The following is an 18,792-nucleotide window of genomic DNA, read 5'->3' on the forward strand; positions in this document are numbered from 1 at the left end:
CTCTTCGGGTACTACTTTCACAAAATAGCTTTAAATAATGTTGCTGTGATGGCTTCTCTCTAAGAGGGTATGCCAACAGATAGGTATGCAGGGCTGCAAAAATCTACTCCCACCCTTGGCAATCCCATCTCATAATTTCAGGCAACCAATATCTGTCTTAAACATTTACCTCTCCTTTCCATCAGGAAGAGCTATTAGACCTGCACTAACACACTGGAACAAAAACCTTGTTTCCAAAATTGATGTTATTCCTACTCCTAAATTTCTGCAATAGTTTCAGCAGTTCGTTCCTTGGTGTGTCCTCCACACTGATCCACTTGCATCAGGCTTTATGTGCTCTCCCTTCATTTACCAAATTAAGTCTCCTTTTGGAACATAAGCTGAACATAATTACCCATTCACTTTGTCAATGCTTTTTTTTTTTCTCTCCCTCCTAATGTTAACATATCTTTCTTAACTGTGGTTGTACACAAAATACTCCAGCTGTTTTCTCACCAGATCCCCCCTATAATGGTACAGGTATCTCTTCTCTCTGCTGGGAACACCTCAACAATCTGGGATTTTGTTTACATTTGCATTCACAGCATTATTATACTGCTCCCCCTTCAAGGCAATCTCAGAAGATTATTCACATAGAATAATCCTGAGGGCTGTAATGGCCAGAACTGGACTCTGAAGACACCTTGCCTTCCTGCAGGTTATTCCCACTGCATACAAATGCCAAATAACCACTGTCACATGCAGTCTCCACCCGTCACTGCCAAAGCCAAAGGTGGCACCTGATTGTGCCTCACCCCTTCCCAAGCAGCCAGCCCTTCCCATCACCACCAGGAAAAGGTAATGTGCCAAATGGAAGTTCAGCCTGATCCAGTTTCTGCTGATATATCCAAATCTGTCTTCTCCTCTACTGCTGAGTTCCCAGCTTCTAGCAAAAACTCTGGTTATGGTTTCCAGGAACACAGCCTGATGCTCTGCACCTCTAAACATTATCCCATTTCCATTATTCCAACACAGAGTCATCCAATTCTTCCTGTGCAACAGCCTCATTTGCCTTTTGTGGTGATGGTGCTTCCCAACTTGGTGTCATGAGCAAATTCAGTGCATGTCTCTTTTTTGTGGCAAGTTAAATTGGCACAAAAATATTAATTTAAATACAAAACAAGAATCAAAAATTATTTGCCAGTTGACTGCCACTTCTCCTTTCAATACTGCTTGTTTACTTTCCCCTTGCTGCCTAATCCTACTTAAAATTTCCTCTACACCACACACTAGATTAACAAATTGTTTCCCATGTGGTATCTGGGTAGATTGGTTTCTTTCTATGAGATATTAACTAGAACTCTAAAGAAATCCTGGCAGAGGCAACACCTTTGCTTAAGAAACCATATTTCACTCTATTCCACTTTTCAATTAGTTCCGAGTCTTCAGCTTTTCGCTTTTCATCCACTCTAAATTTGTTGTAAAATGTATAACAATTAACAACTCTAGTTGCCTGGATCGCTTTTCCTTTCCTCTTCTCAATAGAGGCATTGTCAACACAACTCACCATTCACATGAGACAGCATCAATTTTACTGTAAAAATGTGCTCCCAGCCCTGCAATTTCACCCAACAGTTCTTTCAGTGTTTTCAGAGGAGGTTATGCAGCCTTCCAGTCCCAATGCACAGAGGTCTGTGCTTTCACCTAAATGCAACTATCTCATCTCATGTCACAGTTGGTGATGCACAGGAGGATAATCAATCAAAAATAATTTAATTTTTTAAGTCCTTTCACTGACATGGCTGTGCAGCCCTCGGCTGTTTCATATCCTTCATAATATTTACTGTCTTTATCCACTGACAGTCTGAAATAATCTAAAGAGTACTCCCAGAAAAGTGTTCCATTACTTAGATATGGTATTATGCAATTTCTAAAAGACATACTGGTAGCATTCATGCTGCCTCTTTAAACTAAAATATTAAACAGAAGCTAAAACTCTTGGTAATGCTTCAGCAGAAGGTACCTTGAGAACAAGCCTAATAATTTCCAGTGGAACTAAGAAGGAAAAAAAAAACTTGAAAGCAGTATTTTAGGGAAAAAAAAGACACATAAGGATTTAGTGGATAGACACAATCTGGTGGGTTTAGTTCAAAATTATTTATATAGCACTAAAAAATGTAATTTTATTGGCATAGTTAGGTTAAAATTACATATCCCAAGATGGTTACTGTCAGAATGAAAAGATGTTATGGTCTAGAGAGGAAAAACATTGAAAGACAGCATTTGTTTCAACTGAGGCAGAGCTATTCTAAAATATATGTGCTATATTTACATTTACCTTGAAAAAAAAATGCATTACATTAAGGTATTATAGGCAGGACAGCACACAACCTATTACACTGCAGTCAATGTCTTAGGAAATGGATAGTTCATGACATGTTCTAAGTAGTCCTATCCTAGCACCCAAACCCAAAAACTACAAAGCTGAAACATTTAGTAGGAGAAAAGATACTTGGTTACTTAATTTAAAGCTTCAGGTTTGCCCTATTATTTTTAATTGAACATGATAAGTTACCAAATCTCTTTGATTTGACATAGCAGTCTACAGAACAAAGTTGCTTGATGGTTCAAACTCAGAAACTGAAGAACAAACACTTGTAAACTAAGAAAGGATAAAACTGAAATGTAAACCTGTTTTCATGCCTCTGTGCAAAATATAGGAAGTTGCATTAACTTCTTCCTCTTCCCACACCCGGCTATTTCTTCTTTCATTCAAAATCTTTCTCAAAGGCAAATCATGGATCCCTTACAAGAACCATTATATAGAACATGTGGATTTGTAACCTGGGGTGATTTTCAGTCACATATCCCAGACAAAGGAACTAGAATAACCACCCAGGAGCTAGACAAAGGGGAATACAAGAGCACATGTACTGGAATGTTTTGAGGAGTAGACATATTTTCCTTCTGCCACCTAGTGACCAATTTACTCGGGTAAGAGCAGTGTTTAAAATGTACCATATTAAATGGAACACCTCCATGACTTTTCCTGCACCTCACAGCAGTAGTACTGCTAATCACATTATTCCCAGAGACAAGTATTATACAAGTCATGTTGTTGTAGGCTCCTTATAGTAAAGCCCTATAATGCTCATCACCGGAAAGCTTGGAGAGCAGAGTTCACCCTCATTAGAGCTAAGACTTTGAAGGCTGCCTTACACAAGCACATCTGGTGAACCTGTCACACACCATGACTCCAATTCCTCATATAGCTGGCAAATCTTGCAATAATTTCACAGATCTTCACGAGATTTTTATAGCTTGCAGGAGGCACACTTGTTATTTTAAATCTTACTGATCCAGGGTAGAGAGATTTCTAAAATGCTTGATCTGTACAGTCACTCAATGGCACTGCTGAAAATGTGCCTGGCCCTACCTTCTGATTGTCATAAGGGCTAGGATTACTTAATAGTTTTCCTGTGTATCAGAAAACAATTTATGATGGAAAAAGCATATCTTTGAGTTGTTCCTAAGCTGTCAAGAAGTGCAATAGAAAGGTCACAAAGGAACTAACCAAATTTTGGAAGAAAACTGGCCTAAATATTTTCTTATTCATCTCTCAAGGTCTGTACAATACTGTGTGCCCCCATAGGAAGGCATGTCTTGTATCTTTGTCTGTCAGGAAAGTAATGCCACTTCAGAACAGTCTCAGCTTGTATAATTAACACCACAGAGTCCTTAGGTTCCTGGCACTAACTCCACAGTTAAATTTAAAAACACAAGTGTCTCAGAAACAGCAATTTGCACACTGACATTTTTCCAGCCACAAAACAGTCCTGGTTTTGACATCACCACTTTATACTGAATCACTGTTTCTCCTTTTCTTTCACTTCAGCACTGCTTCCTTTTCATGGATCTTCAGAAGAAAGTATCTCCAGATTAGTCTAGTTTATTTCATTGCTTTTACATTTAAAACAAAACAGTTCCAAGAAGCTTCTTTCTAAACACTATAATAAATACAAAACCCCTTTCATAAACCAGAGAAAATGGATGTTGCTTAGAGTTTGGTTTTAATACTTCTCCCTCATATTATTTTCAAATATGTAACTTCAAATAATTTGGCACAGATTTACATATCATCAATGCATTTATGGAACTGTTCTGAACTCCTAGGCATGCTTGCATTATACTATGGAATGGCAGAGGCAATGGTACTGTGGAACTCCATTCATAATGCTTCAAGTCTAGGGAAGGGCACTGGTCTCATTTTTGCACTTTTTACATTAATATCCTTTACAAATCTCCTGTATCGGATTCCTTCAAGGAAGAAAAAAACCCAAAAAAACAAAACAAAAAAAAAACCCACAAAACCAAAACAAAACAAAAAAAAAACCACAACCCACCAAATATGGGGGAAAAGGAGGAGAAGGGACTACATGCCTGAATAACACTTAGAGATTAGAGACAAGCCCATGGTCTTCACTCAAAGAAAAGAAACCCCTAGCAACAGGACACTATTCTTCCCTTCCTCAAAAATGTTACACCAAGATAGAGCAAACATGACAGAACTTTTCTTAATTTGGTGTAATTATTAATAATAAACTTTTCTTAATTTGGTGTAATTATTAAAAAATGTCTCCACTATACATGCTTTGATCGTGGGGAAAAAGAAAGCACTAAGTGTTCCCACAAATGATTATTGTGAATTTTATTATCTGCATTAAATGACTAAGAGTGCTTCCCTGTGCCACCTGCTGCAGCACAACAGCTCCCTGCCAAGTTCTTTCCCACCTCTTACCTTGTCATCCCTTGCCCTGGCTCTGGATTCCCTTTCGCGGCTGCCGGAAGATTTCTCCCCCTTGGACACCAGGTGTGCTCTGCCCGCGGGCCCGCGCGGCTGCAGCCCTGGGGAGTCTTTCTTCAAAGATTTGCCATCTCGGTTGGGACGTTTTATCTGAGGTGGAGCCCTAACAACAGCAACCACAACAAAAACATGCTAAAAACAGTGAAAAAAAGAGCAACATTAAGAAGGACACATTCTAATTTGCCTTAGTACATTATTACTAAAGCTGCCAAGACCCTAAGCCTTATTCTCCTGTATCTACAAATCCAAAACCACATTCCTGGTTCTGTCTGATACCCAAAGTAAGAAGAAAAAACACAAAAGAACAGATTAACAACATTATCAGATCAGTATTCCCAGTCAGTCTTACAACAAACCAATACCCATGTAACAAAAGAGGAAACAATTTAGCAAAAGTCGTCAAATCGAATATTCCTCTGACTCCAAACCAGGAGATTATATTAGGCTGCATTTACATGCACAAATTCTACAAAAAAGAGATGACATTCCTGGTAAAATAAAGATTTTTAAAATAGAGACATAAAAAAAAAGGTGGCTAAAATCTTTGACAGGCCCCAAAACAAAACAGGGAGGATTTTAAACAATCCGCCTACCTCTGACTTCATTCCCCTGTGTGAAAATGTCAAAACATAAAAATTGCCTTGAAAGCAAAAGCAAACAGAGCCGAACTGCAATCACCTATATTTGTGTGCATCACCCACAATGTCAAAGAGTACTCAGCAGTAGAATGAGGAGAAAGAATTTGGTTTTAAGACAAGAAGTCATTGTCATTTTTCTCCAGGGATTGAATTTGAAATACAAAACTACAATAAACAGCCAGGAATGCCACCCAAATTTAGTAAGTGTCCACTATTGAATCTTGTACTGATTCTTGTTTTGAGTAACTCAAAATTTGTTAACTCCAAAAACATTTTCCTGGAATATGCTTTAAATTAAGCACATTCTTAAATACATTGCTGGATACAATGGCAACATTTTGATTTTCATGCATTTTCTTTAAACTTAACAGCAGAGAACCGTGACTAAGTTTCCTTACTTATTTGCACAAGATTTAAATTTCAGCCTAAAAGAAGCAGATGAACTGTTGGGGCTTTACCACTAAGGAAAATATAAGAATAAATACATCTTGAACTTTACATAACATTACCACAGAAAATCTGAGTTATTTCTACCACTCACAAAAGTAATCAGCATTAATCTAATATTACACTTATATTCTTAGCTTGGGTTGTTTTTTAAAAACAAAGATCTTTTTGATAATCATAAAGCACAGAAAGCTATAAATAAACTTGGCATCTCTTTCTGTTAACCGAGATCTCTCATTTTACTTTGCTCCTTTGCTTATGTGAGTATACACAAGTTAAAATTCTGTGCTCTTATGTTAAAAAACAATTGGCATGATAAATGCTATTTTTGTCTGTAAACTGAATCTGTTTCCAACCAGCTCTTAGGTTGAAAATAGGGATTTCAGAAAATGCACAAGGATCTATTTTAAGAAATCTATCAGCTAACTGAAGTTACCCTAAATATGGTTAGAGAAGAGATATACCATGTGTAACAGAACATGTTTAGCAATTAAACTAACCAATGGATTAAACAGAGGTTGAATTATCTGTAGCTAGGGAGTGATTTCTAACCACCATGTCCTTCAAGATCCTTCAGTTCCAGCTCCTTACAGACTTCTCAGTCATCAATTAATTCTTTTGCTCAAAGAAACTGAAATGGAAAAGTTTTCTCCTTGCACATGAGAACATGTCACCAAAAGCCCACTTACCTCTGCAGAAGATTCTAGTTCCAGGCACTTAGTTACTCCTACCAGAATAAAGGAGTGACTCTCTTTAGAATGTCAGAAATAAATTTGACTGTAGTTTAAATACTTTTTTCTCAGTGAATTATATTTACTCCTTATTTCAAGTGACCAAATTAAATTTAATAAATGTGTAAATTAAATGTGATTTTCATGTTACAGAAGCATTCACAAACAAATATAAAATTATGGTGACCCACCTTTATTCCACCCACTCTGCTTGAGCCTCTCCTTACCTGTGTTCAGCTGGAACAGGAGGAGGCCAAACAGCTGGATCTCTGAAAGGCTCATCTTGACAGGATACAGAGATATCTGGAGGTCTGTCCATTTTAAAACTCTCTAAAGTGTTGACAATGCTCTTAACTTGTTCATATTCTTCAACTAATTCTTGTCGGACCTTGAGAAGCATGTATGTTATTTAAAAATTGTTACAATTCAAACTTTAAAAAGAACCAAACAAATATAGAAAGTACCTCAAGAACCTCAAAGGCAGGGACTCAGAAGACTTCCTATTCACAAACCCCAGACCTATCAGGTTGATAACAGACCTTTAACAGCAGCATAAGCAATTGAGTTCATTTTCCTGCTTGTCAATGTCCCAAGCAGACAGGATTGCTAACACAGTGATCACTCCTCCGTAACGTGTGCTGATGCTTGGATTTGTGTGTGCATGCTGACATGTATGCACACATACTCTCATACTAGTAAGGGTGCTCTTGGCAGATCTGCAGTAATGTGCTACTGTTTTGGCATAAAAGATCTCTGATTACAGTCTCTGATGTCCTAGTTATAGAACTGGCCAAATCATTAAAATATAATATTACAAAATGAACTCTGTGAGGAGCACAACATTAGAGTGTATCCGAAGGAGAGCAACTAACATGGTGAAAGGGCAAGGGCAAGACTTATGAGGAGCAGCTGAGGTCACTTGGCTTGTTCAGCTTGGAGAAGAGAAAGCTGAGGAGTGACCTCACAGTGGTCTACAACTTCCTCAAGGCAGGCAGCAGAGAAGGTGCTTCTGATCTCCTCTCCTTGGGGACCAGAGATGGAATAAAGCTGCACCAGGGCAAGTTCAGATTGGACATTAGGTTCTTCACTGAGAGGGTGGTCACTGGAACAAGCTCCCCAGTAAAGTAGTCATGGAAGCAAGTCTGCCAGAGTTCAGGGAGCATCTAGACAATGTTCTTAGTCATGTGGTTTAGTTTTAGGAAGGAGCAGGGAGTTGGACTCAGTGATCCTTATGACTTCCTTCCAGCTTGAGAGTTTCCACCATGATTTTATTAATATATGTGACTGTCATCAGTGAGATACTGGCATGGACAGAGGGAAAGAGAAGGGTAAACCCCCAAGACCCTGAACAGATCTCAAAACACTGCATTTACTTTACCAGAAGGTTTATGAACACCTATACAAAAAGAGCCTTAAGTACAGGAAGATCTTGATCATTTCACAGGGCAAAGCAGCCTTCCTGCTCTTTCCAGATGGGCTAACTGTATCTCTCCAAAGACACAAGACATCCAGCTCAGGCAGGATTATTCCTGCCCTGCTTTGCTGTCTTTGCTTTCTCATCACACAATCAGTGGACACATTCCCCAATGTGAGAGTTTCCAGCTGAGTTACAAATGTGATTGATTACTAACTTGGTTCCTTCAAGCTGTCTTCACACACATCCCTCCTGTCCAAAAATAAATCCAGCCAAACAGCTGCTGTGAGGTACAAAAGAATGATACAGCATAAATCCTCCAGGGCACCACTCCGCAAGAGACAGCCACTTCCTACTCCAGTGCTCCAAGAGTACTGACAGCATTCATTCTATCAGCCTTCCAACACATGCAGAGAAATTGGTGGAAAACAACTTTCTAGCACTAACAGCCAGTGTGCTGTTGTTCACCTCACTGGACCAGCAAGAGGATGGTATCTGAAAACTGAGGGAAAGTGACCATTTGATGCTTTGGAAGATGAAAACAGACTAGTGTCTGCCAGCCATCTCTTAACCTGACCTGAGCAGACCAAACTCTGAAATACACACCCTATTTCTTAGTTAATACCTGGCAAATCAACCAACAAGGAATCCTCAGCATGTGGACCACAAAGGAAAATCAGCCATAAACTCCTAGAGGCCTTAAAGAAACTGACTCAGATGAAACCCGTGCAGAAAGACTTCCTTGCAGTTGAGAAACAACTCAGACATGGGCCAAAAAGGTTGTGCCACAATTATGAAGTTGACTGAGCAGTGTCTTTCAGTGATCACTGCCACTCTGAAGCAACCTAGGAAGGATGCAAATGGAAAAACCACTGGTTTAGACTCACCCAGTCTCCTTGTCCCCCGTCATACACACCACTATGTACCAGATCCCTTAGGAGGCACCAGCTCAGGTTTTAGAGAGCCTGAAGAAAACTTTTAAGTTCTTTATGTGTAAGAAGTTTCAAGAGATAGCGTGCCAATTAGCTGCGAAATAGAAAAAATTCCCTTCACTTCTCCCCAGCCTCACTGCCCCTGCTCTTCTGGATTCAATTCTGGCATCTCAATACAGTAAGACAGGTTGGTAAAATGGCAAAAAAATTGGCCTAGGAGGGTAAAAAAAAAAAAAAATAAAGGACACTTCTGCTGGGTTAGCAAGCTGCACATGCACACTATCCTGTGATCAGGTAAATCCCAGGAAAAAAAAAGGGAAGGGGGCAGAGGTGAGAGAGAAGCTGGCACAGATGGAAGGGAAAAAAAAGGTAGGGAAGAGCTTGGCCTCTCTAGGCATGGCAGGACGTTAGGTGGATTCAGCTACCATGTGAAACTGCCTGGTCCCCAGAGGCAGGCTCTGGTACAGCCACTACAGTTGCCCCTACCAGCCCCATCACCTCCTCTGGGCAGTGGGTGATGTTGGAAGGCCCAAAAAAAAGCCCTTCAGCCCACAGGATGGCCCCACAGCTTTGTTTTGACATGCGACCCCCAAGAATTTCCAGTAACCAAGCAGAAAACATCCTATCATATAGGTATAAAACACAGCGAACAACAAATTGAGTTCACTCGTTCTTAGTGGTAGTTACAAAACCCATTTCAGGGAGTACCTTTGTATTTCATAATCTGGCAACTGTTATACCTTCTCCATCACCAGCTTTTATTTGCTATGTTAGAGCTTGTACCTCTATACCCATTGCAATAAGCGTGGGTATTTGTACCTTGGTAAACACAAAAAATGTGTGGGATTTTTCTTTTGTGGAAGAAAACTCATCAATTTTATCTCTAAGTGTTTTCCAAACCTGAAATTACTACCTGCAATTAGTGTTAGCTATTCAACAAGCTCGATCTTTTAAAAAGTGAAAATAAAAGATCCCTAAACCAGATATCCTGCAACCCTGTCTGATCACACAGAGTGAGGGTATAGCTCCTATAATGACACCTCTTCACGAGTTACCCACAGAATGTTTCTTAATTAAGTTAATCACGAGACAACCTACTAAATGTTAATGAAATAGGCATGAAGCAAAAAACAACAAAAGCACAGATTGACTAAAATGTGTTTGAAATAATAATAATAATAATTTACCCTTTATTCTTTAAGCAGGAATAAAGTGCACCTAATCAGTGCACCTGCACCAGTGACCATAGTCAGTCAGTGCCTTGCTGGCTGCTCCAAGCACTCAGGGAATCACTGAACTCCTGCCTGAGCTCCAGTGGAGGCCCCTGTGCTCTCAGCTCTTGTGCAACACGGAGCACGTGGCTCTAACACGCAGCAGGTTTAGCTTGACAGCCGCTGGCCTTGTCGTAAGCCAGCACTATCTCCCAGGGGCACGCTCTGCTGTCATTCTGCAGCTGCTGAGCTGTCACTGAAGCCGCTCGTTCCTACAAGCCAGCTGTCTAGTAAAAACACTGCAGCAGCCAAGAAACTCTCTCAGAATAAACAGGGACAACGTCAACACAAGTTCACAGTAGTGGACATGAGACTAAACCTACCTTTTAGTTTTGGGAAGGATGAGTTGCTTCTGATTTTGTATCTTTCCAGTCCCAGCCTGCATTTACATGACTTAATATGCCTACCTGTCAGCCTAACCTCAAAGCACAACAATGTAACTTTCTCTTTTTTAAATGAGCTCAGGCGGCCTAGGAGTGAAGATGCAAATGGAGGTACACTTGGGCAACCCAAGTGCAAGCTGGGAACTCCCTGGATGCAAAACAAGGACGGTCTCAAGACCAGGTCACCCTGACATCCCCAAGATAAACCAGTCAAGAGATGATGATCAATGGATGTGAATTTTCCATGAAGTCAGAGGAATTCTTATGCTGTCATGTCTCTGCTTTGGTGCATCTTTTGCCCTGTTTAAGATCTGCAGGGTGTGCCAGACAATAACAGAATCCCTCTTCCCTGGTTAGCACTGATTTGGAATTCCCAGAAGCAGTACTGCATCAGCTGTAACTGAATGAGTCAGTTGTTCGCAGAGGAGATGTTAACATGTTCATATTCCTCCTCATCCTAACCATCAGCTCCAAGCAGGAGGAATCCTCAAAATCAAGACATCCAGTTGCAAAGCTGAAGCTGTCTCTCGGTATGACATGAAATACAGCTCAACAAATACTTGCACAGAACATAATTCTGTCCAGACCAATCTGTAGCAATTTTAAAACAATGACACTTCTGCAAAGAGATGTAGATCAAGAGCATTTGGGAATCTGACCCAAAATCCCAACTAGTTCTGGTTCACCTGGGCTTTGACATTGCTCAATAAACTACTGAGAAAATCCTCTGTCATATACAAGGCAACAAAGCAGATCCATCAGGCATGAGGTACCTATGCAGGATGGAGCACCCACTGTTGAGAAGAACCAAACGCGAAGAACAATGGTGCATGTAAGAGATGTAAGTTGGTCAGCTGCACAGCCACAGCTGGAACCATTCTTTGAGATATTCCTCAAATGAACATTTTTGTTTTACAATGGAACTTGTCCACAAACACACAAAACTTAGATCACTGCCCTAGAAGTATCAGTAGGACAAAAACCCTGTTAGTGAGCTGCAAACAAACCATACAGAAAGGAAGGGGATGCTTCATACTGACACTCAGTACCCCAGGAATCCTTCAGAAGGCTCGATATTGTGAATGTGTATGCAGACAGCACATCCCAGAGAAGAACTAGTTTACGTAACATTCTTCTCCTTTGAGCACTTACTTACAAGGACATTCAAGAGTTAAAGCTCCCACAGTGTTAGTGATTGCTAAACTCCCCCTCCAAAAGGCACCAGTGGTCTTATCCTCTCCAGATTCCTCAGATGATGGAGAAGCTGAAGAACCTGAAGAACAGGCTAGTTCCATATGCTTGAGAAGACAGAATTTCAGGTAAAAATCAACTGCATTAACCCCCTTACCCCTGACCTAAGGGTTGCTTTGCTTCTCAAGCCACTTGCAAGAACCACACTGGTATGGGAATCTTTTGCTTCTGCACATTACTGGTACCAAGTGGGTTGGACTCAAAATTTGCTAAACTTACATAATGTGTATGGCATAACTCTTTAATGAGAAAGATCTAAAATTAATATCTAGATATTGCTTTAATACTGTGAATGAGTGTTATTTGTGATCCAACTTCTCAGTTACATTTTTTTCAGAACAGGTTGTCATTCCAGATAGCTGCTTGACTGTGACTGACAGTTTGAATGTAGCTGCTGTTTGGAGCTGGAAAGTAGTGCTAACATCCATATCACCAGACTCCTCCTTAGTCTGTCTCAAGAAGTGAGAAAGCACAACAATTATTTACTTATAAAGAGTGGGTAAGGAAAGCAGGTCTATCTCTATAGGTCTCACCAAAACATGCAAGCTCTGGTATGGAAAAGCTAGTAATTCCAGGGCTGCATTGTTTGCTCTTGGGCTGTATCATTTTGTTCCCACAAACGAATGAGAAGGCAAATAACCTAGGGATGAAGCCCTTCATTTTTTTTTTTCAGTCACACTTCTTACTTTTTGCTGTTTGTCTCCAAGCGTGGCACCAGTAACAGCAAAGCAATATTCTGACAAAGCTCATCTGCCACTACTATGTTGGGAAGTTCCAGAATTAACATGAGTGCACAGTGTGACAGACGCTACCCCACCTGCTGCAGATCTTATTTGGAACACATCTCTAAAGCATTTATGTGACATGGTCAGGAGCAATTCTTCTTTTGCCTAAAGAGGATAATTTCTGAGAAGGTGCCAAGTTCAGATCCTCTGCTGGAGAGACAGCTGCCTTCCCCAGGGAATAAATCCTGGAAACTGTGTTAATGGTCCTTTTGTACTTGAGGTTTGTCTCCTATGTGCAGCACACATTCCATGGTGCACAGGCTTCTGTGAAGCAGTTCAAACAACACACAGTAACATGAGATTTGAGTGACCTTCACAACACAAGAGCTGTTGAAAGTTTATTGGAAGAATCAGTGTCATCAGAAGAAACACTAAATACTAGATGTGAAGACAATGCAGTGGTTCAGCTGTAGAATGAGGAAATCCTCATACTCTACCTTCACATCAGCTACAAGTTTGGCAGGAACTAAGGACATGCACTGGGCATGAACACCTTGTATCAGCATGTCCTGGGGTGGGAAAAAGCTTGAATACAAGTACTTGAATGTGAATATCTCCTACACAACATCCAGCTTACTACATTATCAGGAAAACTATCTCTGCTGGATGTACAGGCACATACTTTGCAGACAAGCTCTTCATAGACAGACTTCTACAGCTCTATGATAAACACCTATGAATAGTAGTTACGACAAAGTGGTTGTTAACACTGTTGTACTTATCAGTGCACAAAATACTCTATGTTAGTGTCAGAAGTTTCAAACACAAATCTATAAACAAATCATCTGCTGCAATAAAAAGGAAAATTTGCTTCTGTTTTTAGGTGATATCATTCAAACATATATTTAGAAAACTCTTACTGAAATCATCTCTTTACCTCCCTACTGCAAAATTGTATCTTTCATAGGAGATACGCTATTCTTTCAAAACATAGTCTTTATGCAACATGAATTCTTTATTCTTGGAAACATCTTTATATGGTTTTACTCCTTTTTATGTTTATAGAACACAGTTTGTACCATGAAAAATGGGCTAAAAAATGTGATGAAGACTTAAATACTGAAAGTAATAAAAATAGATGGGGTTCTTATATTTCACCTGCAGATTACTTTCATGGTTTCAACATTACTCTGTCTAGCAGGAAGATAGATCTGTGCAAGATTCAGGCTAAGAGTATGACTTGCACTTTTAGAAACCTGATCCAAATTTGTACACTATAGTCATTTAGTGTACATTTAGGGTACATTTAATGTCATTACAGTCAGACAACAATTCTAGTGATGCTAACCCACCCACTCACATTTTAGTTTACTGGACATTAGATGGCCAAAAAATACAAGGGGAAAAGAAAGTCCTCAATTTTTTCAAAAGTATGCAGTCACAGAGAATATGCAGAAAGAAACAGACGAGGAATTAGACAGACATCCTAAGTGACAAGAACAGAAGAATTGATTCAGTTAGAACAATATAATTCCTTTTGAACACACCATGAAAAATATTTTCCCATGAATATCAACAAAATATTGTACAACTGTTGCCAACATCACTGAAATGTAAGTCCTCTGCATCTTATAGGGTTTGGGAGGTATAGTGTGGTTTTCAAATACCAAGTAATAGAATATGGTCAATGTTATTTCACCCTACCTGTTGCCATTTGCCCTTAATTGCTGGATCTCTGATCGACTGGCAATGTCTCTGGATTTGCTGGATGACACCCTGGTAATACACCATAGAAGAGTCATAATTCCCAAGGAGTGCATATTCTCTTCCTTTTTTGGCATTATCACAAATCTCTGCTAAATTCATCTTCACTCAGAAATCTAAAAGAGAACATAATTACCAGAAAAAATGAATTTTACATGCTGTAGAATAATTCAGACAGTGATGCTTCAGTTTTGTTATTTTTCTCACAGCTAAATTGTGTCTTTCCAATACTGTTCCCATCCAGTCCTGCTCTTCTACAACCATTTATGTCTGGAGTATCACTTTACTAGCCTAAGGTTTCAGATCATGAATCGTAACTCTTTTATAGTGATTAAAACCACAACTTCTTTGCTGCCTTTGGCCTCAATCCTGTTAAAATTAATGCAACAAAATTAAATGCCCTTCCCACACTGAAACTAACAAACTCAACTTTAATTTGTAGATCACCACAATGTATTAGCAGCCATCAGCTGTGAATCACAAATCACACGAGGCATTAAATTGCTTTTTATTCTGTTATATTACATACATGCCTAAATGTGCCAACCAGCATCAGGGATGTCTGCACTTCACACTTTCAAGAGCCCTCACCCTAATGAGATTATGATATGGTTGAATGACTGCTCCACTATAGATGAAGTTGAGAGCCTCATTCTGTTTAAATATTCTTTCAAAGTACTCCAACATCCACATGCTGACTTGAATTTTTTCATTAAATTTAACATGTCACTTCAGGATTTATGGCAGTTACCAATCCAAATTTAACATTCCTTAGAACAGTGATTCCCAAAGTACCAACATCCCCTAGTCCTCAAATTGCAAGACTTTAAGGCAAATCCATAACCCAGCTTTTCCCAGTAACCTGTCAAGAAAGCAATAACCCAGACATTCAGAATTCAGCTGTATTGTACAGCTAGGTTTGTATTTAAGGTTCAGGATTGCAGCAGTGCCTGCCCTTGTATCTGAATCTCATATGACCCAAAGTTTAGGTCCCCACCACAGAAAAAGAGCATCAGTTCCTTTCTCTTGTGCTCTCAGTATGTGTGGGGTCCCTGACATTCACTGAGATATAAACCTCTGGAAATGAAAAATAAAAAATTGCAGTTCATAGCTATGCAATGCAGAGTTGCATTGAGCAAGAGGGAGGAGGTCAGCTCTGGAGTGGGGTCCACTAGTTGTATCAAGGGTTTGGCAAAACCAAGGAGGGGAAGAAGAAACTGGGAAGGAAGGATACAAACACAGTTTAGACTATGCAGCTGAAAACAGCCCATGCTACAGGAGTGCACACAGAAGGAACAGGTGGTAGCAGACATAAGCCAGAACAGGCAGAAGCAACCTTTTACATCTAGTGGGTTATAAAAATGTTAGTAGGTTTTATAAACACACAAGAGCAAGATGGCATTAAGGAGCATGTGTCTTAGGCTTTTGTATTCCCTTGTGCTTAGCAAAATTCAAACCCCTGACAAGTTAAACAGGCATCCACACGAAATTCATTCTGCCCTGAGCAAACACACACTGCACGTCCCAAGGGTGCCACACTGATGGTCCTAACTGCTGCCTAGAGCTGCACACCAGGTCTGCTCCACCACCTCACCACTCCTGCTCCCTGCAGCAAAGCCATGGAAACTGCCACCCTCACTTAAACCCACAGGTCACACAGCTTGTATGTGGCTGATGACTTTGAGAGCAAGAACATACTGCTACCCCACAGCTGACACTCCACCAAGCACAGCAGGACTGACTGGGCTTTACTTGTCATCATGCTGTGCTGCACATTTCAACTTGCACAGCATTCCTGCTGGCTGTTGTAAACTACTGGGCAGGAGAAAATCTAAGGTGGAAAGGGTGACAATCCTAATTTTGTTTCCTGACATAGGCAGGATACATCATTACCAAGATCAGGATTAGCAGCAACTAAGATAATTTAATTTTTAAATACAGCAGATTGTCACTAATAGGAAAAAAAAAAGTGATGTCACCCACATTGCACAGGAAATACATAAAATGATAGGAACTGAAGATAGTTTATAACCCATTCAGATCTCATGAGTCAGCTTACAAATGAACAGAACACCATGTGGGGCAGAAGCCATTCACCTGTCTTCAAACACATCCAAGTCAGGATCTGCTTCACAACCAGCCTGTCACTATTAAGAAAAGCATTCCTCAAATCTCTGGAGGTTTTCTGCATATGTAGTGAAAGACAGCAAGTAAATAAAACATTTTTAAGGAACTGCTGAATTTAATTCCTAGAAATCCATTAAACAGAAAACACACTTGCTTTGCAACCTCTTATTGCTCCTTATTGCAGCTAGTTCCCACCCTCTGGGCATATTTAACTCTCTTTTCCCTTAAGAGGACTGATACTTACAACCAACTCCCCTTAATTCCAGAAGAGTCCCCTGCTCAGCAGAGACAACCTCCTCATCTCTGCCTGTGGTGGGAGCTGGGTCAATCCACAGGCAGGAGGCAAGCCATAGGAGCCATGCAAACATGTGCCCACTTCAGGACAAGGAAGATGAGAGGCAGGAAGCAGAAAAATGTACACAGTTTTAAAACTGCAGGAGCAAACCAAACAAGACTCTCCCATTTCCTCCAGCTACCAAGAGTATGGAGGCCTCTAGCCTCATGCTTGTGATGCCAAAGTTTATGCATGAGCTTGATGCCTGGTGTGTCACACTGAAGAGCTTATAAAACACTGACAGCACTGAAACTTGGAGCATGGGGGGAGGCTGGTGGATGTACACCTATGTACCTCCTGAGCGGTCAATGCCTCCAGAGCTAGGCTGACAAAAGCCCCTGGATCTTTCCTGTGGATTCAGGCACTTCAGTTTTTACTTATTACCTACACTAGACACCCAAGGTGTCATACAGCTTGAAAAGGTGAAGATAATGCCATCTATTTACCTGAGCTTTATTTGAAACAGCAGCTATAGGCCTCAATCCTAAACCAGTGCTTTCCTGGAATCCCAGGCAGTTTGCTGAGATTCTACTGCTATTTAAAACTAATGCTAAAAATGGTTTAAACAAACTACAAGCCTCCTATGCACACCAATGAAGGTAATGTTAATTCAGAATATCCAAAGCAAATCAAAACAAATAAGTCCAAAATCAAGGGAAAATTATTTTTTGGAAGGAATTATTTCCTGTGTTGTTTTCTCATCATCCCATTCTTCAATGTCAGGGATGGAGAGGGAGGGAGAAGTAACTACAACTAGGTGAGGACCTTTTCATGCTATGTACTCACTCTTTATTATCTATTCTACATTGTATTATAGAGTTCATACAACATCAGAGACATCCAAGGAACCAGAAATACAGAAATCATAAAGAAAGCATTTTGTTGTTTGTTATCTGGAGCTTTGTTTAAATATTTAATTTTCCTAGCATACCACAGCCACATCTTTTAAGTAAATATACAGCCAGGGACAACTGTTGTCAAGTACATTTAGAACAACTTACACACTACTTGTGACACCAGCTTTTGATTCACCATTGTGTGGCTCTCTCCTGCACTAGACCGTAACAGCTCCACTGCAAGTCAAGATATCCTTGGAGATTCCTCAGTTCACGGATCATTGACAAGAAGAGACATTACAGACATTCAAGTCCGAGTAGCTGCCACACATGGGGTCTTAAACCCACTTGTTAAAAGCCCTGCAGCAGCCAGGCTAAAAGGTCACAGGGGATATTAATCTCTATTCTTTGGAGCATAAGCTGAGCTGATCCCTATCTAGGGTCAGAAAAGAATTTTTCTCCCAGAACTAAAGCAATGCACAATTGAGCAAGATGCAAAAGACAGTCTCTACTTTAACATTAAAGCATTATACACACAAACATATCCACGGGCAGGTACAGTGACTGTGTGGACGACAGGCAAAGGGGGACAGCCTAGCACACTATTCCAAACTTGTGAGCAACATCAGTGGGAATGGATTCAGGACTGGCCCCATTCAAACCAGCTCTCTCAGTGCTATCTCACCACAGTGTTACCAGAGGCAGAAAATGCTCTCCCCTGTAGAGAGGGTCTGCAGCAGGGCTTTTCCCCTTGCTTGATCCCAAATATTCACTCTGCAAGTGCCAAAATGGAAGGCATCTGCTATCTCTATGTGTCTCTTTTATGCATGTGTTCTGACACAACCAGTGACACCACTGCATCCCAAATTCTCCACAAGCCCTTGACTCTTGCACAGGATGAAGGACTCTCATTAAATGAGCTGTTAGACACTTTTGCTTTATTCTCATTGTTTCAATACTTACATCAAGCCATAATTAATACCTAATAATCAGACTTTTCTCCAAATCAGATGTTAATTCCCCACTGAGAGGGCTATACCATACGTGGATTTTCCTGGACATGTGTCTTTCTCTGATCAAAATTTTATCCTGGCAA

General features: G+C 40.2%; 1 protein-coding gene across 2 annotated transcripts in view; it reads right to left on the bottom strand.

Annotated features, from left to right (window-relative positions):
* Positions 1-18,792, bottom strand: part of KATNAL1 (katanin catalytic subunit A1 like 1) — a 38,078-nt gene that overhangs the window by 14,740 nt on the left and 4,546 nt on the right. For both annotated transcript variants that reach the window (XM_074535289.1, XM_074535290.1), the window contains 3 exons: positions 14,340-14,515; positions 6,887-7,047; positions 4,778-4,946 (listed from right to left, as the gene is read on the bottom strand). In XM_074535289.1, the coding sequence (XP_074391390.1) occupies positions 4,778-4,946; positions 6,887-7,047; positions 14,340-14,501 (492 nt within the window). In that variant the 5' untranslated portion in view covers positions 14,502-14,515. The remainder of the gene's footprint in view (positions 1-4,777; positions 4,947-6,886; positions 7,048-14,339; positions 14,516-18,792) is intronic.

Source organism: Zonotrichia albicollis, chromosome 2, assembly GCF_047830755.1.
Source record: "Zonotrichia albicollis isolate bZonAlb1 chromosome 2, bZonAlb1.hap1, whole genome shotgun sequence".
Classification (NCBI taxonomy): domain Eukaryota; kingdom Metazoa; phylum Chordata; class Aves; order Passeriformes; family Passerellidae; genus Zonotrichia; species Zonotrichia albicollis.